This window comes from Gracilinanus agilis, chromosome 1, assembly GCF_016433145.1.
Source record: "Gracilinanus agilis isolate LMUSP501 chromosome 1, AgileGrace, whole genome shotgun sequence".
Lineage (NCBI taxonomy): Eukaryota > Metazoa > Chordata > Mammalia > Didelphimorphia > Didelphidae > Gracilinanus > Gracilinanus agilis.
Window position 1 is genome coordinate 692,317,584 of NC_058130.1, and position 26,213 is coordinate 692,343,796.

The window sequence follows — 26,213 nt, forward strand, 5'->3', positions numbered from 1 at the left end:
TCAATTTCTGACCAAATTCCAAGTTATTTAAGATAACTTCATGGCCTTGGACCTTCAACTCAATAAATGTTGAATGAATGAACAAATTGATCTCAGCTGCCCATTTTGAGGTAGTCTTCACATTCTTGGAGGAGACACCTCTCTAACTCACCAATGGTTTTATGTCCCATTGATTATCCTCAACCTGGTTTGGCCCATCTGCCAAGATTTTTACTGAGGTATTGCCATTTGTCCTTGCCACAGCATCCTGGAGCCAGTTAAGTGATTTAATAGAAGGAAGATGGAATGAAGTGTGTACAAAACTATGATATGGGAGTGTGATGTAATACCTGGAAATCAATGAAGGAGAGATCTTTTTCATGTGGGAAATCAAGGAAAACTTCATGGAAGTCACATCACCTGAATTAGGCCTTGAAGGACAAGAGGAATTTAATAGGTAGAAGAGACAAAATCTGGAAATAGGAAACTCTGAGTAAAAGATATAGGACCAGAATAGGGAGGATGAGCAGTGAACTGAAGATTGATTACACAAAAGGAAATAATGTGAAATAAGGAATAGGTTGTAGTTAGTTTGTAGAAGTCTTTCAATGCCAGTACAAAAAGTTTATGTTTTATCCAAAGAGAAGAAAAGTATGATGAATTCTAGAAGCATATTTGAAAGCAGGAAAAGAGGCAATTTATAATATTGATGGGGTCTTTAAATATCTAGCCATCTGCTAAAGCAATTGCTGTTGAAAAGCATGCCATATGAGAAATGTCTGATGTACCTTGGTAAAGGTAGAACAAATAAAGAGGGGAATTTTTGGTTCTGATTCTAAGTAATAAGGAAGGGCTTCTTGCTGAAGGGGAAATGAAGACACCTTTGAAAGGGAAGGACCATGTCCTCTTAGAGTGGCTCCTCTAAAAGAATTTGGGACAAGATGTGGTATATTCCCCTGGGTTCAAAGAACTGGCAGATGTGATTACTGAGCAACTGTCAGTGATCTGTAGAAGATAATGGAGAACCAGATGTGCTAATCATACATGTAATCCCGGTTACCGGGGAGGCTGAAGCTGATGGATCTCATGCTTGACAGTTCTGAGCTTCAGTGGGCTATACTGGTTTGGTAATTTTGGCATGAATATCGTGAGCTCTGGAGAGTAAGGGAATACCAGGTTGGCTAAAAATGGGGGCATCAGCCCAGACTGGAAAATGTAGTAAATCAAATCCCCTGAGTTGATCTAGTAGGTGCTAATTTTCTCTAAGTATTCCCTAGAAGATACTTTGTACCCCTTCAGCATCAGGTAGTCCAGTGGATAGAATACTGGACTTTGACTCTGAAAGACTCAAAAAATTCAAATCCTGTTTCATACATTTACTAACTGTGTAATACCGGGCAAGTCATTTACTCTCTATCTGCCGTAGTTTCCTTATTTGCAAAATGGGGATAAAACAGCAACTTTCTTCTAGGACTATTGTGAGGATCAAATGAGAATATTTCTGGAAGCCCCTTGCCCAGTACCTGACACCTCATAAAGGTTTAGTAAAGCTTGTTCCCAACCCTTCCTCAGGAAGAGAATTTAAGCTATCCAGAAGCCAATTGGTGATACTGAACTAGAAGTCAAGAGAGAGATTAGGGCTGCATATAAAGATCTGGGCATCTTTTGAATATAGATGATTATTGAACCCAGGGGAACTGCTGAGATCATCAAGTTAGATAATATAGACCAGTGATTCCCAAAGTGGGTGCCACTGCCCCCTGGTGGGTGCTGCAGCCATCCAGGGGAAGTGGTGATGGCCACAGGTACATTTATCTTTCCTATTAATTGCTATTAAAATAAAAAAAATAATTTCCAGGGGGCTAAGTAATATTTTTTCTGGAAAGGGGGCGGTAAGCCAAAAAAGTTTGGGAACCACTGATATAGAGGAAGAAGAGAAGGGAGTTCAGGACAAAGCCTAGGAGACACCTGATTAGCTGGGCTATTGTGAAATCTAGCCCCCAGGGAGCTAAGGTGAATCTCTTAGGATACCATTACACATATCTCCAGACCTCCAGCCCAAGATTTCCACTATCTTATTCTATTTCTGATCCTCAGAAGTATACCTTAGAGACAGAATGCCAGAAGAAACCCTTCAGTACAATTAGGATCACAGGCTATTCATATGGAGCGACAGGAATTTTAGGTGTGGATTTAGGTGTCCAGGGGGCTGTAGTGGGAAGTTTTGGTTTTCTTTTATTCCTCCAGTAAATTTTAGTTTACTTAAAGTCTATGTTAATATTATCCTCACCTGACCAAAACCTGTCTTTTGAGATGTAAAAGTTACTTAAGCCTTAAACATTCCTTATTTAAGAAATCAGAGGAAGAATCTCAATTCCCCAGTCAAGGAGTCAAATTTTGGCAACACCTCAGTCTTTCTCCTCAATTAGCCTATTTGTGAATCCTCTAAATGTAGTTTAATCTGTAACCTGACTTAGTTTACCAAGAGAGTCTGTTGGATGAAGTTTGTTTCCTTGGTCAATGTTTATGACATGGAAAAAAGCATGGAATTATGAACCTATCTTTTCTTTAATTGTTATGGCCCAAGAAAAAGGCACAAGATGATAGTATATAAAATAATTATTTCTCTGGCACTGTGAGCTTGAGTTTGATCTCACTAATTGCCTATAAGAAGCCTTGTCAGAATCTGTTCGGGTTTTCTCTGAGGCCTGAATCTATTTTTGAACAGAACAAGAAAGCCCACTTTTCTACTTCTATAAATTTCTTTAGTGTGGTAAATATATATTTAGTGAAATTACCCACCACATCACTATTGTTGTTCAGTTCTGTCCATCTCTTTGGGACCCGATGGACTACTGCATACTGATTCTATCCATGGAGTTTTCTTGACAAAGCTATTAAAGTACTTTGCCATTTCCATCTCCAGTGGATTAAGGCAAAGACAACTAGTAAGTGTCTGAGGTCAGATTTGAACTTTGGTCTTTTTGACTCCAGGCCCAGTTCTCTATCCACTGAACTATCTTATTACCTCTAGGTTGCTCAGTGGATAGACCCTGGGCAAATCACTTAACCTCTCTTTGCCTTAATCCACTGAAGAAGAAAATGACAACTACTCAATCATCTTGGCCAAGAAAACATTCTGGATAGTATGGTCCAAAAACTCACAAGAAGTCAGTCACAGCTGAATAACTGATCAACAATTTACCACATGAACTTAATGGGTAGATATTTCTACTATAATGGGTCCAAACCCTAGCTCGAATACTTCACAGTTCACAAGATCAGTATTTAGACCTTAGAAGTCATCTAGATGAATCCCCTCATTTTAATGACTATGGAACAAAGGACCAAAAAAGTAGTTTGTTCAAGGTATCCCAAATATCATGTCTGAATAAACCTTCCAGTCAGTGTTTAGGTTTTATACAATTTTAATAACTCAGTTTCACAACAGAAATCAGTGGGAAACACAGTTTCATAAAATAGCACCATGACTGGAGATTGAAAACAATCTCAGGAAGGAAGGAAGGAAGGAAGGAAGAAAGGAAGGAAGGAAGGAAGGAAGGAAAGAAGGAAGGAAGGAAGGAAAGAAGGAAGGAAGGAAGGAAAAGAGGAAAGAAGGGGTATGGGTAAAGGGATGGGGAAGGAGAAATGGAAGGGAGAAGAAAAGACAGTAATTTGGATGCAGCCATAAAAGTCTGAAGATTCAAATATCAAGCAATACAAACTTCAATAATTTAATGAATACACTCTCCTTCCCATGAGTGATGATTTTTTTTAAAGCAAGAAAGAGAGCAAGAGAGAAACATTTGGTATTCCATCCTATGCTTAGTCAGAAAGATTCATATACTAGATATAAAGCATTAACACATCCTTTGCAGAAATATATGCCCAACTCCACCCTCCCTCTTTCTAAATACAAAATCCCAGCTCACAGAAGCTTTGCAGTCACCAGTAAAGCCTGTATGTCTGTGCCCTAGAATACTGAGGATATGAAAGATGCACAGAATAAGGGATAATGCAATGGACTCTGTTCGAGCCTTGCTAATAATTAGTGGCTGCGTGATCCTGGGCTAGTCTCTTGACCTCCATAAACACCAGGGTTATCTTCTAAAAAAACAAACAGGGATCACCCTACCTGCCTTCCCTACCTCCCAGGGCTTCTTGGAGGAAAATGCTTTATGAACATGACAAGGGGGACTTCTATAATTATCATTCTAACATTATTGGCAATATTGGGCATCTTAACCTGTGGTGTAAAAGGAGGTAAAGGAGTAACAAGACTGGTCCTGGATTAGTCTGTGATCTCCAAAGATTGTGGGTGCCAAGGCTAGCCTCTGGGAAGAATCCTTGAGGGAGGCAAGTGGCTATGCTGGGAGATTCCTGAGAGAGATGGGGAACAAGTTGACAAGTATAACGTGTCTCTGCTCTCTCCTTTAGAGCTTTTCTGTCTTTCTACTGTGTAGTTTCCTGTCTTAGTAAGCCAGGTCTTCAGGTACCTGGGGCATGCCACATCAGCTTAATCCTCTTGACTTTTTCTTTTAAACCTTTCCATTCCAGCTTAGAATCAATGCTGTGTATTGGTTCCAAGGTAGAAGAGTAGTAAGGGCTAGGCAATGGAGGATAAGTGACTTGCCCAGGGTCACACAGCTGGGAAGTGTCTGAGGATGGACTTGAACTCAGGATCTCCTGTCTCTAAGACTGACTCTCAAGGCACTGAGGTTCCTAGCTGCCCCAGTCCTTTTGACTTTTATGGGCATAGCACAGTAAAACTTTGGGGAGGTGAGGGTTAAATGATAAGACCTCAGACCCTAACTGAAAGCCAGTCTCTAAGGGTCAAAATTTCATCTTTAAATAAATTCTGATATTCATAGCAAAGGTCCTTCCTGCTTTGGACATAGAGTAAGGAGCAGATATCATGAAACAACAGAAAGGGTGCTTGGCAGGGCAGTCAAAAAATCTGTATTCTATTCATGCCCCCCGCCACTAGCACCTCTCTGTGCCTCCGCCTCCCCTTCCATAAAATGGGGGAGTCAAACTAAGCTCTTTTCCATTTCTAGCATTCTCTGTTCTAACGTCTCTTTTCGTTTTAATATCCTCTAATGGAAGGTCCCTTCCATCTCTGACATTCTGTACACTAAGGTATCTGAGTTTTAACAACCTCTGTTCTAAGATCTCTTCCATCTCTAACATTTTATGCGTGCTTTTACACTTATTAAATATGGGCCAGGATTCTCCTGAATCTCAATTTCTTTAGTTGAAAAATGGGGATAAAAATACCAAGTAGGACTGTAGTGAGGAAAATGCTTTGGATTATGGAAATGTGAATTTGTCCATGCTATTAGGGAAGAAGGGTAAATGCTAACCGTTGAGAGCAGACCATCAGACTCTCAAGTCCAAGGCATTTCCCAGTGCTCAAATATGCAAAGAAAACAGTATCTCCTTTATATTAAATATCAAATTATATAAAAATCTCCTTCATATCATATATGCAGTTCAAACAGTATCTCCTTTAGTCAACCAATCGATAAATATTTTTAAGGGCCTACTATGTGCCAGACACTGTGCTAAGTGTTTCATGCAACTTTTTATGGATTTCTGCCAATCAAAAATAATCATCCAATTAAATTCAATAAACATTTATTAAGTGCCTACTGCATGCAAGTTTCCATGCTTGTCACTGGTGATCCAAATTCTTTGAATTCCCAAGCTACTTGGTATATACTTTTCATAAAAATCAGATGCTCTGCTTTGTATTGGAGGTATTAGATTTTTCTGCTAGAAAATAAGTTTCTCCAGGGCAGGCAATGGCCTCATTAAATTCATCTGGCTGCCAGTGGTGTTAACTTTGGGGTCTGCACAGAACAGGAACTCAGGGAAAGTTTGTGGAATTGAATTGGGGAACACAGCTTGAAGCACCAGACTTTTGCATCATAATGCCTTTTACTTAAATTCCAATTAAGTTAATAGCAGGGCTTTGTAAAAACCTTCCTAGACTTTTAAGTGTCTGAAATGGCATTAGGGTAGGACTGGCCCATTCACCTAATTCTGTAATTTAACAGTTTAGCAGCAAAAGCCTGCAAAGAGTTTTTCCTATATTAACCCAGAAAGATAAGTAGTATAGACATGATTGTACCCATTTTAGAAATGAAGGAACTAAAGGGTATTGCAGGGATACTACTAATGTTCAAGGTAGGTTGTTTGAAAGGATTATAGGAGATAATGGACATGAAAAGGCCTTGAAAAACCTGAAGCACTGTCTACTAGGAAGGTGGCATTATTAGTATTGGGATTATCATTTAGAATTTATTTCTCTAACAATATCCTCTCCAGATGCTTCATTGTGGTATTGATAGGAGATGGGAAGAGTTCTCAAAGGCTATGTCAGTGGAGTATCAATATTGCCAATTTCCTTTAACTTGAAAGGGCCTCAAAGGCAAATATTGGGACCAGTTGTAGTGAGCCACCTCCATTTTAGTCCAACCCAGCAAAATGCAGAAAGACTCATCACTAGAGAAAGCTGGCCACCAAGGGATGAATATTCTTGGTCACAGCAATTCATGAAGCCAACTCCTAAGGAAGAGAAGAGCTGTGATCTTTGGTGGTGAAACCCCTACATTGAAGAAATCACAGATTCTTAAAAATATAGAATGGTTGATAGTATCATTCTAGGGGCCTTATAGCCCCTGGCACTAATCTAGGCACATAGAAGAGACTGTGTCATCTGGCCAATCCCCTCTACAACATCTTTGCCAAGTGGTCAACTAGCCTCTCTTGCATGGTTTCCTTTGGCATACAGTAGAAAACTCTACTATATTTCTATTCAAAGAATGAGTGACTGAGTCCTTACTTAGCAGACCTTTCAAGTTGGTTTAAAAGTGGCATACCCAGGGTTAGAGTTCTTAGCTTCTGGCAATTTTTCCCCCCTTAAATCTCTCCAAGTATTTCTTATTTTATGTCTGTATTATAATTATTTATGTCCTTGTCATTTCTCTCCTCTGTGTTCCTTAAACACGGAATCTGTGTCTTATTCATCTGTGCATCTCCTCCTGTGGAGCTGAGCTCAGGGCTCTGATCATAGCAGGCATTAAAAATACGTGGGCAGAAAAAATTTGCCACTCTCTTGGAAAGGCTCTGCTCCCATTGCTTAAGTCAATAACCGATGGCTAAAAGGAACAGGAATTCTTTTAGACCACAGGTATCTCACTGGGGCTGTTGCAGCTGTCTGTGTTCCTGGGCCCAGTGTGTTAGTGAAGCAAATGATTGATTTGTCTTGCTTCAGTATTAGCCCTCTGAGTCTGCACAATAATTTGCATCTGAATAGCTTTTCTATGTCTAAAAAAAGGGTATTTTCCCTCAAGGGCTGAGCAAACATAGGCTCAAAAATCACAGGATTTAGAGTTGCAAGAGGACTTGGAGATCATCTGATCCAATCTCATTTTACAGAGGAGGAAACTGAGACCTAGAGAGGATGTGTCTAGGGCCCCTTCTGGTAAATGAGCAGAGAGAAGATTATAACTCAGATGCTTTAGAGACAGATTCAGTAGCATTGGATTTGGAGTCAGGAACACCTGAGTTTAAATCTAGTCCTAAAAACTTACTAGCTATGTAAATCTGTACAAATCAAGTAACCTCTGTCTGCCTCAGAGTTCCTGACTGCAAAATGAGGATAACAATAGCACTTACCTCCCTGGGTTGTTGGGAGCTTAAATGAGATAATATTTGTAAAGTGATTAGCACAGTATCTGGCATATAGTAAGTGATAAATTCTTCCTTCCTTCATTCCTTTCTTTGATTCATTTTTCCTTCCTTCCTTTCTTCCTTCCTTCCTTCCTTCCTTCCTTCCTTCCTTCCTTCTTTCCTTCAGTCTCCAAACCAAGGAATTTACATTTCAGCCTCATATATGGGAAAGCAGTTGTACTTTCTATGTACACAGAAACATATATTCAAAGATATGATGCTCAACCATATTATTTTAACTATCTATTTTGGAGTTGGACATACTGAGGCACTGAGAGGTTAAGGCTGTGAGTTTTACAACCTTTACAAATCTTAAAGCGATATTTAATTATTTGCTATCATCACTATTCCCTGGCTCCATTCACATTTCTAAACGCTCCATCCCCATCTCAAAGCTATCCCAGAATCTCAGAAATTATGGAGGCAGAGATTGCCATATAAACTCAGTCTGTAAATATAAGTCCATAGATTTACTGTGAAAGCCTAAAGGAACAAATGGTAATTACTGGGCAAAAATCTAAATTCTGTCCTTCTTTGTACCCAATTCCTTCCATGTGGCCTTTCTCTCTGTGGTCACTTCCATGAAAGGCTAGTAAGTTCCTTATAAGAATTTAAAAAAAATCTATTCTATGTGAGCATAAAGAATCAGATGTACTGTAGTTTATGTGTCCTGGAGAGTTATTTCATTCTCTGAATACCAGAAGTCCATTAGGAAAGGTCAAAGTTTTCCATCAGTGTGTCCATTTCTTTTCCTAGCAAAATATCTTTTTCCTCTTCCTCTTGCTCCTGCATCTAGGTCTTTCATCAGCGGTAGTTTTCTTAAAGTTTACCATTAAGGGTCTATGAAGTTGAGTAGACAACTACCTTTTAACTATCCCCTCTGGATGGTGTTGACATATATGGGAAACCACCAAATACTTAGCACCAAGAAAAGAATCAGAGACCTGAGAGGTCCACTAGTCCCTTCTATAATGAGATTTGAAGCTGGAAGGCATTTGAGAGATGACTTAGTCATATTCTTTCATTTTATAGATGAGTCAAGGTCATATGGGTAGTAAGCTGCTAAGAGAGCAGAGATTTGAACCCATACCCTTTGATCTGACTCGAAATACAGTGCCTTTTCCATTATACCACATAGCCTGTCCTGGACACATGACCATCCGGCCTCAGTTTGAAATTTTCTAATGACTGAAATCCATTCCCTCCCCTAATAGCCCATTTCTCTTAGGGTCAACTCTGTTAGGACATTTTCCCTGACATTAAACTTCAATCTACTTCTCAACTTTCTCCTTTTGTTCTTGCTTCTCCCCTCTGGGGCTGAAAGAATTGAGAAAACATTTTCTTAAAAATGGCAGGCAGACACCAGATTGCCAATCTGAATAAAACAAAGATACAAATTAGGGGGGAAAAAAAAGATACCATGTGCTCTGACATGAGAGATGAGAAAATAAATCCCTCCCATCTCACATAGAGGATATGAAATAATCATCATAATAATTAAAGATAATATTAATAATCACAATAATAATAATAATCTGACCGACCGGCAGCATCTGTTGGTTTTAATCATTTAGAAAACCTCACATGACAAATAGAAAGTGACATCATGGCCCAGGGGGCCTGCTGGTTTTCCTTTTTAGTTCAAAGTTCAAGTTTCAGAAAATCCTTCCCAAGTCTCCTTGGCCTTCTAGGTACCCTCTAGGGTCCCTTCACATTACCAGGCCGGGCTGCGAGACTCGCAAAGTAAGCACACTGAGAGGGGTCACACTGTCCACTGGGGCCAGGGGGCCCTGGAGGGCCAGGGAGGCCAGCTTGTCCTGCTTCTCCCTGAGGACCAGGATTCCCAGGAATGCCATCTTTCCCATAGCCAGGCTCCCCAGGCTGACCTAGACCAGGGAACAAAAGAAATATAGATTAGTTAATAAGGTTTCTTCCAGGAGGAAAAAAAAATGATCCCTGTTCTTACAGCCAGATGTTGTATTTATTCAACCAATCAAGAAGACAAATGTTGGCTAAACCTACAATATTCAAATGTTCAAGACATGAGTATTGTTGGTAGGTATATTACCAACTCTCTGCCAGACTCACTTGACCATAAGCAACATAAATAGAAGTTCCAATTACTCAGAAACTAATAAGTCTGAATCCTGAAATAATTTAAGCATTCTGTTTTCAGGGGAAAGAAATAAACATTTTTTAAAATCTCAGAACAGGGATTTGTTTAAAACACACACACACACACACACACACACACACACACACACACACACACACACACACACATATAAACACANACACACACACACACACACACACACACACACACACACACACACACACAAATATAAACACATACGCACATGGAATAACCAGCCTCATTCATCTTTTTTATCTCCAGTTCTGAACAAAGTATACTTATACTCAGAATACCACATCCTCAATTAGCAAATAAGGACAAATGATTCTTAATAATGAATTTTCCTCTTAGATTTGGAATGTCAGAATGGGGAGGATCCTCAAAAAATTTATAAAACCAGGATATAGAATATTCACATAAAGAAATGTTGGAATAGATATAGATCATAGAAATGTTATAGGTGGAATGGAGTTTAGAATATATAAAAGTGCAGAATTATGGAGAAGGAAGAAACCACAGAACATAGAATTCTGAAGTTGGAAGAGACCTTAGCAATCAACTAGGTCAACTCTCTTAATTGACAAATGAAGAAATGGAGACTCAGGGTCATAGGAGGTGAACTTGAGTCTCCTTATTCCTAATTTAGTATTTACTCCAGTGCACCGCATTATTTTATTAGAGGACAGCAATTCAAATATTTAAGAAAGAAAAGGGATGAGGGCTTCAGGCAAATCTTTAAGGAGAAATCTGGATTCAGTAGAACCTATCCTCACTGTTCTATACTAAACTGCTTATGATATTGCAAAAGTACTATAATTGTCTGATTTATGATTGCCTTTATTCTAGCTCTTTTTTTCCCCTGGTGACTACTTATCTTCATCTATGAGACTCTGGCTAGCAAACCTACCTGGTATTCCAGGAGGTCCTATTTCTCCTCGTTGGCCAACTCCAGGCACTCCTTGATCACCCTTTGGACCTCGTTCACCTAGGAAGAAAGATATATGCAAGGAGGAGAAATTGTTGTTAATAGATTTTGTTATTTCTGCATTGAATTTAACTATTGTTGTATCTACAGTTCCATAATGTTGTTTAAATGTTTCAGTCACATATGACTGATTCTTTGTGTCCCCATTCATGGTTTCTTGGCAAAGATATTGGAGTGGATTTCCATTTCCTTTTCCAGCTCATTTTACAGATTAGGAACTGAAGAAAACAGAGTTATGTGACTTCCACTTCATGTAGCTAATATGTGTCTGAGACCAGATTTGAACTGAGGAAGATGTCTTCCTGATTTTAACCTGAACTCTATCTACTGTGTCACCTAGTTGAAGTCAGGCAGAATAGATTTAATTTTTTTTTGTATGACAGGCTTTCAAATCCTTGAATACCACTATCATGTTTGCTACCTCAGCCTTCTATTTTCTAGGTTAAACATTCATTGCTAGGTCCTTCAATGAGTCTTGGAAAGTCATGATCTCCAATGCTCTCATTATTCTATCTGACTTCTTATGAATGTTTTACTTCTTCATTTTGTTAATGTTCTTTACAAAACATGTCACTAATTGTGTACTAAAATGCACCATAGAGTACTAAAGTCCTTTTTTATTTTTTTTACCAAACTGAATAAGAAATCCCTGCCAATAAGCAAATTCATTCAAAGAATACTAAGAGCAAAACACTCACTGACACAAATGAATAAAACCAATTTAGAATTATAAAATGTTACAGCTGGAAAAGACCATAGATTTTGAAATGATAGAGCTAGATAGGACCTTAAAATAAAGAATTTCTGAACAAAGAGTATAGAATGTTAGACTTAATGGGTACTTTAGAATGTAGAATATTGGAACAAAAACCATAAAGTGTTAGAAATACAAGGGACTTTTGAACATAGGATTCTAGCATGTAGAATATACAATGCCAGAACTAGAAGAGATCATAGAACATAGAATATTAGAATATGGAACACAATGTTAAGAGCTGGAAAAGAACATCTAGTTCAGGGTCTCTGAACTTGCTTTCTAAAATATTCTGATAACACCATTTCAAAATAATTGGTTTCATTTTTAAACTAATATATTTTGTTTAATACATTTAAAAACATTGGGAAATGAAGCAACTCATGTAAAGTCATATAAAATCAATTAGTGGGTGGAGTTAGAATCTGGCTCTCCTAAACATCTAACCCCTATTGGATAACTGAACAAATGATTGACCCAGAGGCAATGGAAAGAGGTAGTGACTGAAAAATAAGAGATGGAAGGGTACCAAGTTGTCTTTCTCTCTTTCACAATTGTGAAATTGTGAAAACTTTTACAGAGAATACAAAAAGTTACCAACAATAAAATGATTTGTGACAAGGTACATCTGTATGGTACTTAATAATTTACAAAGTGTTTCCCTTATTAGAGATGATAAATGATGATGATGATGATGATGATGATGATGACCATTTGCAGATGAAGTAACTGAGGTTCACAAAGATTGAACAACTCACCTAATAGCTTCATATAGTGAGTTACTGTTGGGGCTGGAACTTGTATGCAAGTCTAGGGGCCTCCTTCTATTTGTATAATTATAATATATGATATGTATTATAATTTATATATAAATATATAATATAAAATTATAATCTATATATATGATTATGTAAAATTTATATAATATGTAATGGTAAAATCTCACTGTAGGATTCAGTCATTGCTGGGTGGGGGATTGATGAATAAAATCTACTATTGCTGGGATGCCTTTCTTATTCTGGTTCCCATCCCTCTTTAAATTCCAGATTTAGGGAATATATTTCTCTTGGAAACTCTCCTGGACGTTCCAGATTCACTCACCTTTGGGCCCCATGGGACCCGATGGTCCTTCTAAGCCCACTTGTCCAGGCCGGCCTGGCTCCCCCATGGGACCCACTCGGCCAGGAAGGCCATCTTTGCCAGGAGGTCCAGGGGGCCCTGGCCGGCCCTGAGTTGCTCTGACGTGTGCTGGTGGCATCTGGGCCAGGAGGTAGGCTAGTTTGGCTGTGGAGAGGAAAGAATATAGAGAACTTTAGGGAAGAAATGCCACGAGGGCTGGAGGGACCCGAAGGGCACAGAAACAGAAAAGAGACAGTAATCAGATGTTCGGAATTGGATGCACATCATCACCGACGTCAGAATGAGGCTATGGATGTCTTTGGCAACCTGCTTGGTGTCCGTGAACCAGTTGTTCAGAGGTTCTTTGAACCAGGGGTTCACAGACTCCTTGGAGTTTTGTGGATTAATTTCAGGGTGTCTGTGAGTTCAGTGGGAAAAAGATTCCACATACATCTTCACTCACTTCTTACTGAAAATTAGCATTTCCTTCAGTTATGAATGTAGGCAGTGATTCCCAAAGTGGGTGCTACTGCCCCCTGGTGGGTGCTTCAGTGATCCAAGAAGGTGGTGATGGTCACAGGTGCATTTATCTTTCCTATTAATTGCTATTAATTTTTTAAAAAAATTAATTTCCAGGGGGCTAAGTAATATTTTTTTCTGGGAAGGGGGCAGTAGGCCAAAAAAGTTTGGGAACCACTGAATGCAAGTGACAAAAAGGAGCAGGATTAGGCTTTGTTAGAATAAGATGTGAATAAGATTAAGGACTCTGCTCTAGATTCACCTCATCCCAGAACATCAACGAGGAGGGAGTTCTGAGGCCACCCAGACTGAGGAGAGGAATCTTGTGTCTCTAGCATCCTTGGAATGTGATTGTCCAATTGGGCTTGAAGGCTTCCACCAAGAGGAAACTCACTCCCTTGTTGAAGTCAAAATCTCAAAGCCTAGGGTTAGGCTGGTAGTCTGGGACTTATTTCCTCTCTGGGGGAGGGGGGAATGTAAACATCTCATCCCCACTTTACAGATGAGAAAACAGAGGCATTCAGAGGTCAAGTGACATTCCCAGGACCACACGGGCAGTAAGCATTTGAATTATAATTTGAACTCAGATCATCCTGATTCCAGGTTCAGCATTCAGGCAAATACCACTTAGCTGTCTTTTCCCTAAACATCATGGAGTCAGCAATTCTATAACCTTCTCCTACTTCCCACAGAGTATGGCATCAGCAACCCAACAGCAAAGCAAGACATAAAGGGAAAGTCTCACTGGTAATCTCTCTAACACTGAGACTGACCTAATATTAATGCAACTTATTTTCCAGCTAGAGGGACCCTAGAACTCATCAGTCTCTTCATTTACTAAAGGGAGAACTGTCTAGTCTAAGTTCAGATAACCTTTAAGATTAAAGCCTGGACTAAAATCAAGGACTTCTGCCTCAAGATGAGCATCTTCCCATTGTACCCCACTGCCTCATTCTAACCAGGCTATTATCTAGGCCAATCTCCTTTTTAGTCCAAATGCAATGCTTTTTTGCACCCCCTGTATTTGGATACTGAATAAATTCCCTCTTTTATCTACATCGGTGCCTTTAAGGTATTTATAGAATTTTCTTCTTGTCCTACCAAAAGAAGAATTATGGACTATTCTTAAGAGTGTTTTTGTCCACAAAGGGAGGCCAGGAGCAGAAGCTGCATGGCAGAATCCTTTGGACATAACTGTCTGTACTTTTTCGGAAGACCAAGGACAGAGAAAATATTTCAAGAACCTCTTCCAGGTAACCCACATGATTCCAGTCACTGAAGTGTTCCAGTGTCCTTGGGTAAGTGTCACTAGTTCCAATAGAACTGCCAAATGTTACAACTAAAAAGAACCTTGGAAGTTAGAACATAAAATGTTAGAACTAAAAGGAACTTGAGAACAGAAGCCCATAAAATTCTAGAACTGAAAAAGACCTAAGGTACAGAATGTTACAAGATAGATCATAGAACGCCAGAGCCAAAAGAAACTCTTAGGACACAGACCACGAGAAATTGGAGGGACTGTAGAAAATAGAATGTTAGAACTAAAAGGAGGTTATAAAATGAGGGACTTATATTAGATAAGCTCCAAGCTTATCTAGGCTAAGCCCCTCAATTTATATATGAAGGTGGTGAGGCCTAGAGAGAAGAAATAATATAGCTTGAGTTTAGCTAGTGGCAAAATTTAGTTGTCCTAATAAAGGACCATGACACTCTCTAGTATAACTATTATTTTTTAACAGTTGTGACTGTCTGGCCTCTTGGTTTTGAGTTCTCATTTCTTGTTTGGATATATAGACACACTGTTTTTGTTTTTCTACCTTTCTTTAAAAAATAAGCCTCTAATTCTTAGGAGATAGATAGCCTCTAAAGCTCAGAATAACCCTATATTTCTACATACTGATTCATGACAATGTCTGTTATCCTGCTCATATTCTATTATGGCCACTTGAAATACTTCATTTTGTCTGACCAGGAATATGAGCTGCTCTCACCTTTTGGCCCTACTCCAATAACCTATAGACTAATGTTCCCTAGAAGAAGTTTATTCCCTTCAGTAGCACTCCCAGTTCACTAATTTTTTTGTTGATGTTTGTTAGGATGCTTAGAAAGGTAAAACACAGAACACAGAATATTAGAACTCTGTAGCATTTCATATTGATGATCAAATCTTCTCAATACTTTCTTCTGACCTTTTAGTAACACTATTCTCTCTTGGTTCTCCCTCTTACCTGCCTAACCACTCCTCAGTTTTTTGTTTTTTTTTTTTTTGATGGACAAATTACCCATATTCCATCTTCTAACTTTGAATGTACTTCAGTGCCCTGTCCTGAGCCCTCTTCTTTTCTTCTTACATATTTTTTGCTCTATTTTAGAGTCTTCATCAATTTCCATGGGTTCAACGATCATCTCTATGTCAATGACTCCTAGGTCTACATTATTCTTTCTGATGAGCTCCAGTCTTTCATTGACCAGTTCCTTTAGGGTAAAAACATTTTTTTTCTTTTCAAAGTTCCTAGAATAGAGTCTGGCACATATTTTTTGAATGAACTAATATAATGATGATATTTTACAATTAAGGAGACCAAAGCCAAGCAAGGAAAATGTCTTTCTTAAGTAAAAGGTAGAGCCAGTACTCAGACTCAAACTCTGATTTACTGATACCCAGCCTAGTGAACTTTCCCCTCTGCCATCTTGTTACTCCATAAAACAGCGCTATATTGGACCATGCATACTTACTTTCAAGTTGCTTCCCTAATTCTTCTTGGATAAGCCTTCGAAGAGTGTCCACTGACGGTGAATCTCCCTAAAAGAGAAGAAAGCTGGAATTATTACTGAAGAAAAATTAGAAAGCAATAACAACTAAACCTTGCATTCTAGTAGCATTCTGGTATTGATTATATCATTCCATCACTGCTATGTCCTCGTGATGCATTCCACTTAATATGAGAAGAAGAGTGTACACAGGGGCTCGAGGTACTTGTCTAATATACCCCAACTCAACTTGCAGCCCACCTACTTAGAATTTGGAGGATTCACAAATATTACTGAGTCCCAATCCTCTCATCTTACAGATGAAGGAGGACTAGAGTCTAAAGGAGTTGCCTAGGGTGGAAAAGGTAGAAAGTGTTAGAGCCATGGTAGTAACTAAGCTGCTGTTTATACTACAACCCCCAAAACATTGCTAGGCATGCAGCTGGGGTTCAGAAAAGCTTAGCTGAATTCATTGAATAAATACAGAGTTCTTAAGATGGTGGAAGTGGGAAGAACTTGAATAATTATTAGTCAATGCAATTTCTTAAGGGCTTTTTTATGTGCAGAATACTCTGCTAGGAGCTAGAGAAATGGCGATGATGATGGTAGCTAGCATTTATACAAGGTTTTAAGGTTTACAAAACACTTCGCAAATATTATCTTATTTAATCCACACAATGACCCTAGGAGAGAGTTGCCATGATTATCTATCTCCCTTCTATGATAGAGGAAACTGAGGCAGATAGAGATCAATTCATTTGCCTAGAGACATACCACTCATAAATATCTGAGGCCAGAATTGAAGGCCATTCTTCCTGAGGCATGAGCCCTGTCCTCAGGTAACTCTCTATTTTTTTTTTTAGGTAACTCTTAATATAGATTATTCAGTTTCATGCCCCCTACTGTTACTATTGCTAATGCTACTTCTCATAATTCTAACCTACATTGTGCATGGGTATAGGACTTTATCATTTTTTCAAAGGCAGTTTGCGTCCTTATTTGCATCCTAAGTCTCTCATCTGAGTCCATCAACAACCCTGTGTGACATGTAGGGGAGGATATATTCCCATTTTACAGAGGAGAAAACTGAGGTCTAGTGAGGTGAAATGATGAGTCTGAGGTTCCACAATGAGTGAATGGAAAAGAAAGGGATTAGAACCTAGGGGTTCTGTATCTTTTCTACCAAGTAGTATTGATACATGAAGGAAGATCAATCCATCAGTTAGCAAAGAACTATTAAATACTTTCACTCTGTCAGGCACCATCCTCAGTGTGGGAGGAAGAAAGATAATATGCCTTTTTCTCTATCTCTGTCACTTGAAACAGTGAAAGCACTTAATCAATGTCTCCTGACTTGGACTGAAATAGCCCCAACCCTCAGTGAACATAGGAGGTAGCAGAGTTGCTCAGTGGACAGTGTTGAGCCTGGAGTCAGGAAGTCCTGATTTCAAATCCAGCCTCAGACATTTGCTAGCTGTGTAATCCTGAACGAATCGTTTAACTTCTGATTGCCTGACAAAAGGATCCATTGGATCACTGCAGAAGGAAATGGCAAATCATTCCAGTATTGCTGCCAAGAAAACCCTCTGGGGTCACAAAGGGTTGTGACTGAGCAACAACAAAATCAGTGAACTCACATTTTATTTGGTAAAATTAAAACATATCCATGTAAGTAGATACAAAACATATCCAAAGGTAACAAAGTAATTTCCTAAGTGAAAATCTCTATAGGTGAAGGGATCAGGGATGTCGTCTCTCTTCCTTTTGAGGTTCTCCTGGTTGGGGCATTAATGTTTTATGGAGTCCAAAAACTATAACTCTGCTTCTTTGGAAATGGCGACAAATGGAAGAATCCATTGTCATTTGCGAAGCAAAGAGAACAACAAGCACAATATCATACAAGTCCCTTATGAAAAGCCTCCGAAAGAGCAAAGGCAGAACCCCCAACTCAAAGAGTTCCTGTTCAACCTAATGTGCAGATCCAGGGCCACTACTCTACAAAGACCCTTGGATAGATCAGAAGGTAAGCTCTGGGACTCTTCCTGATGACGACAGACAGACAGACAGACGAGAGAGAGGTGAGTAAAAGAGAGAGAGGGAGGGAAAAAGGAGGTAGGGAGGGAGAGAGAGAGATAGAGATAGAGAAAGAGAGAGAGATTTAGAAAGAGAGATGGAGGGAGAGAGAGAGAGAGAGAGAGAGAGAGAGAGAGAGAGAGAGAGAGAGAGAGAGAGAGAATGAAGGGGGGGAAGAGGGAGAAGAAGAGGGAGAGGGAAGAAGAGGTAGAAGAAGAGGAAGAGGGGAGAGGGAGAAAAACTTCCTTCTATGGTTTTTAGTTACTATTTCAGTCCCTCCTATCCTATATTTTCTGGTCACCTACTTACTTAATTCCAACCTTTTTCTTCCAAGCAAACAAATAAACAAACAAACAAAAACAGGCCAGAGTTTAGAAAGACATTCTACCAGCATGCCAGTCTTTTCCCCAATATCCTGTGCTTTCTCAACTGGATGACCCAATTTGCCCTGTCTGTGTTGTCTGTAATAAAATGATAAGCTTTAAAAGTCCAATTATTTGCAGGATGTTTCTCTCAGAGGTTTTCTTTTTCTTTTTTTTTTCTTTTTCAGGGGGAAAGAGGGCGTCACCACCTTCATAAAAGAGCTATCCTCTAGCCTCTCAGCCAAGTTCTCTGAACAGAATGTCCCTGCTGAGGACCTCTCCCTGTTTTAGAAATATGACCAGTGAGATTTCTGTTTGTCAATCAAAAGGCCAGCTGTTTGCTTTCCCAGCAGGTACTCTCTGACCATGGATGGGATATAAGGCAAGATAAAGGATTGCTGAGCACTTATTAAAAGGGGCTTAGAAAAGGCATTGATTCTACCACTTTCACCTTGGATTGTTCCTGGAGACAGGCATTCTATGCCCTAATACTCCCATTGTTGCTGGGTCTCCCAGAACATAAAAGCTAGCAGGAAGCACCTTAAAGATGTTCTAATCCGACTTCATTTGGTAGATGGGGAAAGTGAGATGCAGAGAATTAAAGTGGGAAAATAGCTTTGACCTTAGCCCAAGGTAAAACTTCTAAGGAGAAGAGGCAACAGGATTGGAATTAGTGATCCAGGCACACTGTACTGGATCACTAATTATTATTAATAGCTATGGTTCATATGAATTTTTTTAAGGTTTGCAAAGTTTCTTACAAATGTTATCTCATTTTGTTGTTTAGTCCTGTCTGACACTAGACTATGTCTATGGGTTTTTTGAGCACATACAGGAGTGTTTTGCCATTTCCTTCTCTAGCATATCCTCATTTTACAGATGAAGAACTGATGAAATAGGAGTTAAGTGACTTGCCTAGAGTCACACAGCTAATAAGTATCTGAGGCTGGAATGGAAGTCCAATCTACCTGACTCCAGGCCTGGTGCTCTAACAATTGCATCACCCAGTTGCCCCCTTATTTTATCTTTACATTAATGCTGAGAGGTAAATGCTATTATTATTTTATTTTAAAGTTGAGGAAACTGAGGCCGACAGAAGTTAGAAGACTTACCTAGGGTTATACAGTTAGTAAGGGTCTGAGGTTAGATTTGAACTCAGCAGTCTATCCAGTTTAGATAGCTGACTTTGATCCCAAGTGCTCCTGTCAAATGGCATATAAGATGATATAATGCTGAATCTAGTAGACTTTTGAGTGGGTATTTTATTTTTTGAAAGCAAGTATGACATGGATTTTATTTTATTTTTTGAGTGAGTCTTTTAAATCAAATATACACGATAGCTAAGCACTTGTGTCTCTTTACACCTGAGATGTTCAAAAGGTACTATCGAGTCACAGAAACAAAAGACAAAATGAAATAGCTTGTGTAAAGCACTTTGTAAACCCTAAGTGATACTCAAATGCTTTCTAAACTATTAGTATTAATTACTATGACCATAAACTCCTATTATGTTTGGCATTTAAAGACTTTCACAATCTGGATCCAACCTACCTTTCCAGTTGTATAAAGGTCTTCCTTTCATACATGTGACAGTCCAATAAAACTGGACTTCTTATTGGTCCTCTCCCATGATATCCATCTCCTGTGTCCATGCCTACAATGCATTTCACCCTCACTTCCACCTATGAAATCCTTATTTTCCTTTGTCGCTCAGTTCAAGTACCACCATCTATCAGGGTTTTCCTGATCCTCCCAATAGCTGATATCTTCCCCCCTAAAATTATCTTATTGCCTTGAAACACAAGTTGCTCCCCAGCCCCATGCACAACAAATAAAATAAAAGTCCAGTGAGGACAAGGGATTTCTTTCATTCCTTTGTGTTCTCAGGATTTAGCACATTTCTGGGTACCATCTAGTTGAATGAATAATTGATTATGAGGCCAAGTCTCTTAAACACAATGATGATCACACGTATAATTAGTTGAAAGGATATTAAGATCTCTGTGTCTCATTCCCCTCATTTGACAGACGAGGAGACCTAAGGAGACAGAATGACTTGATGGAGGTCATTTAGGATGAAGTAGCAGAGCAGGGATCCAAAGCCAGTTCTCCTGATTCCAAATCAAGTGTTCTTCTCATCATACTGCCCTGCAACTGATGCTAACAACAAAGGTTGCTCTCCAAGAATATGAGGATTTTGCTGAGCTGGAGAGAAAGCGGTCAAAATGGATAAAATTTGAGGCTGAGAGGGGCTCTTCATCCAAAGCTGACTTCCCAGCATTCTTACCCTTGCTCCAGGAAATCCTGGCTGTCCTGGAGGTCCTGGAGGCCCAGCAGGTCCACTTTCTCCTGGAGGTCCATGAGGGCCCATCAATCCCGTGTGGCCTTTATGACCTGGTAATCCTGGTTCGCCAGGCTGGCCCTTCTGTCCTTGGGTCCCCTTGTCCCCTTTGACTCCTGGATCTCCCTAGAAGAAGGAAACAGTATATAAATATCCAAAGGAATATATAGTATGGCCTAGCAGAACTGGGATTTATTGATTATGACCAGAGCCTAGAGGATGTGGCCCCCTCTGTTCTAAGATTTTTCATAGCTTGAGAGACCACAGAAAGCGCAATATTCATTGTCCACAAGTAAGAACAATAATGTACAATGATCAATTGTGAATGAATTAACTATCCAGGACAACCTTAAGAGACTCAAGAAAAAAAAATCTAACCACTGCCAAAGAAGCAACTGATGGGGTCTGAATGCAGACTGAAGTTACCATTCTTCACTTTATTTTCTCCATGAATTTTCCTTTAGTGTAAGCAATATGTGTCTTCTTTTATAACACAATGAACATGGAAATATACATTATATGATAACACATGTATAATCTATATCATATTACTTGTCATTTTAGAGAGGAGGTGGGATGGGAGGGAGGGAGAGAAAATGGATCACAGAATGTCAGAAAATGATTATTAAAAATTGTATCAACATGTAAAAATGTAACATTTCCTTAATGTGTGCCTATAGTTAAACCAGATGTGGCTGACTTCTAGAAATAGTGGAAGAGTTTCTTTATGAAACTGAATTTTATTCTTAGAGCTAGATGTGTCTGTAATGATCACAACAATTTCCAGAATATTAGAACTAAAAGGAACTTTAGAATGCAGAATGTTGAAGCAGAGAATGTTAGAGAGACACGAGGGCCTAAAAGATGAAGCAAAGAATGTACTGAGAACACAGAATGCTAAAAGAGAGAAGGTAAAAGATAGAGGAGAACTTAGGATATGAACCAGAGAATGTTAGCCCTGAAAGAGACTTTAGAACATGGAATGTCAGTATGGAGAATAATGATTGTTACCCTGGTCCATTGGTAGACTCTTCCCTTATTGGTAGAGAAGAAGATTCTGCCCTAGTTGAGGGGTGGAGAGTTTCAGTTCTTGAACAGTCCACCCTTATGGACTCTTCAAACAAAAGTTGCTCCCTATTAAGCTTAATGTCTCATTAAACTTATTAAACTTCATGTCTTCTTTTGAGCATCAAGTCCCTTTGGGTGCTCCTGGCTTCTAGCTTCAAGAGAGAAGGTAATAGAGGTCAACCGTATTTCAGGTTGCTGAAGGAAAAGGCTCTGAAAAAATGTGAGGTGGAGCTAGATGTCTCCATCAGGTCCATATATTCAGTTTGTTACTCAAGACACTTTGGGGAGTTTCCTCTTGGGAGATTTCAAGGATATCTCTTGGTCGACTTACCTCTCTCCTCAATGGGAGAGCTTCTTCATTTTGTATTGTCTGGAGTATGTTCTCCTATGTGTATCTCCTCTGATGTCTGTTTTGCTATAATTTGGATAAGTGGTCTTTACTAATATCTGTGTGCTCATTGTGGCATTGGTATTAGATGGGACACAGGATCTTGGATGTAAAACTTGGGGTTCTTATTTCCTCTCCAAAATAACAAAGTGATGAGATGTTATATGGAACCCATTTATATCTACTAGACCAGTGATTCCCAAATTGGGCACCACCGCCCCCTAGTGGGTGCTGCAGCAATCCAGGAGAGTGGTGATGGTCACAGGTGCATTTATCTTTCCTATTAATTGCTATTAAAATTTAAAAAAAAATTGTTTCCAGGGGACTAAGTAATATTTTTTCTGGAAAGGGGGCAGTAGGCCAAAAAAGTTTGGGAACCACTGTCACTAAAAGTATTTAAGGGAGTAGATAGATATAATTTTAGCCTAGTATCTGAGGAGAGCAGAATAGGTCCTCTGACCCTAAATTCCTGCTTCTCTGCTTGGTGAGAATGAAAGTCTCCCTTGGAGAAGGGTGAGGGGAGAAGAGGTTTAGAGATATCTATTCTGCCTCTCTTCAAGCCATGCACAACAGGCCTACTCCTTTTTCCTTATGTAACAACAACAACAAAATCTACAAAGCACTAACATTTTAAGGTTTGCAAAACACTTTACACATCATTTCATTTTATCCTCACAATAACCCTAGGAAGTAGGTACCGTTATTATCAGAGCCTTTAAAATATAAATGTTAGAACTGGAAGGGCTTTTAAAACAGAATATTGAAATGTAGAATTTTAGAGAGATAAAGGACCATAGAATACAAAGTATTAAAGAAAAAGGGAACCTTTGTCATATCATAGTTCAAACCTTTCATTTGACAAATGAGGAAAATGAGGTCAAGAAGAAAATGTGTCAAAAGCCTGTACACATCAAATTCATGGCTCTAGAACCTACAATAGTCTTTTCATGCTTCTTTACTGCCTGTCCCCACTTGAAAAAAGATCTTTGATCATTAGGCATTACTTGTCTTTGGCAGTAGGAAGCAGAGCCCCTAAAGTCAGGCATGTATGAAAACCATGTCTCTTCTTCCTTCCAAAGTGTTCCCATTGTCTGACTCACTGTCTCACCCATGATTTAGCAAGCTAGACAGATGTATTCTTCAGAGAGTCTGTGAACCATGAATGTTCAAATTATTTAAAGTTGGAATGGATGTTAGGCATCATCTAATTCAATCTGCTAATTTTACAGATGAGGAAACTGAAATCAAGAAAGTGGTTTTCCCAGAGTCACAAAAGTAATGAGTAGTATGGCCAGTATTCAAATTTAAGTCCTCAGACTGTGAATTCAGTCCTCAAACTACTAGAACCTATTTCATCCATATGTATGGGTATGTCTCAGATTCTCAAGCTAGATTTAATGAAGAATTTTCCTCTGGCTCCCAGTCCTCAACAATACCCTCAACCATGTACCCAGGAGGGTTGTCTCTTTGCATCATCAGCTTCAGAGTCAGAAGATGGCCGAATAGTAGATATATTTGTTTCCAATACCAAGTAAACATTCTCATAATTAGTGATCCCTTACATGGACATGATATATTTGCAAAGTACTTTCTTTCAACAGATCCTCACAATATCTCTATTATTTTGGTAGAGCAAGGGCCATCATACCCATTTCATAGATTTGGAAATTGAAATTTGGGGACATTTGATTTTCCTAAAATCTTACAGTTAATTAGTTGTAGAACTGGGATTAGGTACCAGATCATCTGATTCTGACTGATTTTTTGCCTCCCAGGCTTGTGCTTGTTTTTCTTTTTTTTTCTCACAATATCACATTGTCCTATAGCAAAGGGCCCCTGGAATCAGAAAATGTCAGAGTCTGAAGGGACTTTAGAAGTCTTCTAGTCCAAATCCCACATGCCTTAGCAGCAATCCCAGAATCTAATGGAATACTAATCACAGGAAGCTCACCACCTCTAGATGCAATCAATTCCTTGCTGGGTAGCCTTTATTATAAGGAATTTCATTCTTCTACTGAACTGAAATCTCTATCCCTATAACTTCCTAGTTTTTACAATTAAAAGCCACACTAAATCAATTTAATTTCTGTTCCACGAGGCAGCTTTTTAGACATTAGAAGAAAGTGGCTAAGCACCTTTTAAAATAGAGATTATGGATTACAGTTGGAAAGGAATTAGAAGCTATCCAACTCTCTCATTTTACAAATGAGGAAACTGATGCACAATGAGATTAACTGACTTGCCCAAGTCTAAGTGCTACTTAGTGCTAGAGGAAGGATTTGATCTTGGTGCTCTGACTCCAAATCCAAGGCACTCTCCAGTGGAACATGCTGAGTCCTCTTCCTCAGATCCTTTAACTGACCCTCCCATTGAAGGGTCTTTAGGATCCCTCATCATCCTGGTTGTCCTCCTTTGGCTGGGGCTAATCAGTTACTCAAGATCTTCCATATGGAGAATCAATCTCTCTACTTCCTCTTGACAGTGGAAGAAGCTGCCACGTCACTCTAAGAACTTGCAAAGGAAGCTGAGATACATCCCCTGGTGGGGGCCATGACAACAAGGGGAGTTGGAGGCTGCCATTCTGAGTGGTTGTGTAACAAGCAACACATGTGGGGGTTTCAAGACAGACTGGATATATATTTTCACTGTGAGGAGAAGCAGCTTTCATGGGTGTTAAAACACACACACACACACACACACACACACACACACACACAACTGACTGCAAAAAATGATCCCCCCCCCATTTCAGGCAAATGTAAAGAAAATCTTATTAAATCCTATTGCTGCCAACATTCATTATGGAAAAATCTGTTCCCTTTTCACATCCGATGACAAACCTAGCACTGGGCAAACGCCATGCCATGAATGTTTTCATGTCTGAAACTTTTTCAAATGAAAATAGACAAATTTAGATGAGAACATTTGAGATGGAAGGGATGTTAAACCATGGAATATCAGACCTGGAAGGTATCTTAAGCACACAGGATTTTCTACCTGGAAAGACCCTTACTAGAGATATGAGGAAAATGATGCCTAGATTAGAGATGTGAATCAACAAAGGTCAAATGCCAAATGAATGGGAGAACAAGTATTAGAATCAAGATTTCCTGATTCACAGGAAAGAAGGAAGAAGGAAAGGAAGAAGAAAGAAGGGAGGGAAGAAAGAGGTAAATAAGAAAGAAGGGAAGGAAGGGAGAGGAAGGACGGGGAGAAAGGAAGAAGGAGAGGGAGGAAAAGAGAAAGCAAGGAGAAAGGGGAGGCTAATGGAAAAATATAAGAAGTCTATTTTTTAAACAAAAAGAATATATTAAGCTTTGTGTAAAGGAAGAGAGGAGGGGGAGAAAGGAGAAGAGGGAGTGGGGGGAAAAGGGAGGGAGGAAGGGAGAAGATGAAGGACAAAATAGGAGGTCTTTCTATATTTTAACTAAGAAGAATATGTTGTTTTATATAAAAGAGGAAGGGAAGAATGCAAAGAAGGAGGGAAAGAAGCAGGGAAGACAAAGGAAGGAAGAAAAGAAATAACATTTATAAAGTGCTTAATATGTATGAAGTACCGTGATAAGTGCTTTACAAATATTTCATTTGATCTTCATAACAATCCTCAGAGGTGGGTACTATTATGATCCTCGTTTTAGGTAGAGAGTAGTTAAATGACTTGTACAGGATCACAGAGTTAGTAAGTATCTGACGTTGTTTTTGAACTCAGGTCTTCCAGATTCCGGATTTGATGCACTGTGCTATCTAGCTGTTTCAATCCAGCATTACCATTAATGTCTATAATTACAATAGTTTCTTTCTTAACTAACCAAGAGAAAAATCCTGAGATTTAAGTGCCCATTAGGAAAAGAAAAACCACTTACGTCCTTTGCTCATCAGAGTTATTTTCTAGACTGGAATAAGATATAATGATGTGGTGTGTGTGTGTGTGTGTGTGTGTGTGTGTGTGTGTGTGTGTGTGTGTGTGTGAAAGAGAGAGAGAGAGAGAGAGAGAGAGAGA

General features: G+C 39.1%; 1 protein-coding gene across 1 annotated transcript in view; it reads right to left on the reverse strand.

Moving 5' to 3' along the window:
• Positions 1-9,266: 9,266 nt before the first annotated feature.
• Positions 9,267-26,213, reverse strand: part of COL22A1 (collagen type XXII alpha 1 chain) — a 506,948-nt gene continuing 490,001 nt past the window's right edge. The window contains exons 57-61 of the mRNA XM_044684460.1: positions 20,704-20,883; positions 15,967-16,033; positions 12,694-12,876; positions 10,761-10,838; positions 9,267-9,602 (exon numbers count right to left, since the gene is read on the reverse strand). Of these exons, the coding sequence (XP_044540395.1) occupies positions 9,415-9,602; positions 10,761-10,838; positions 12,694-12,876; positions 15,967-16,033; positions 20,704-20,883 (696 nt within the window). The 3' untranslated portion in view covers positions 9,267-9,414. The remainder of the gene's footprint in view (positions 9,603-10,760; positions 10,839-12,693; positions 12,877-15,966; positions 16,034-20,703; positions 20,884-26,213) is intronic.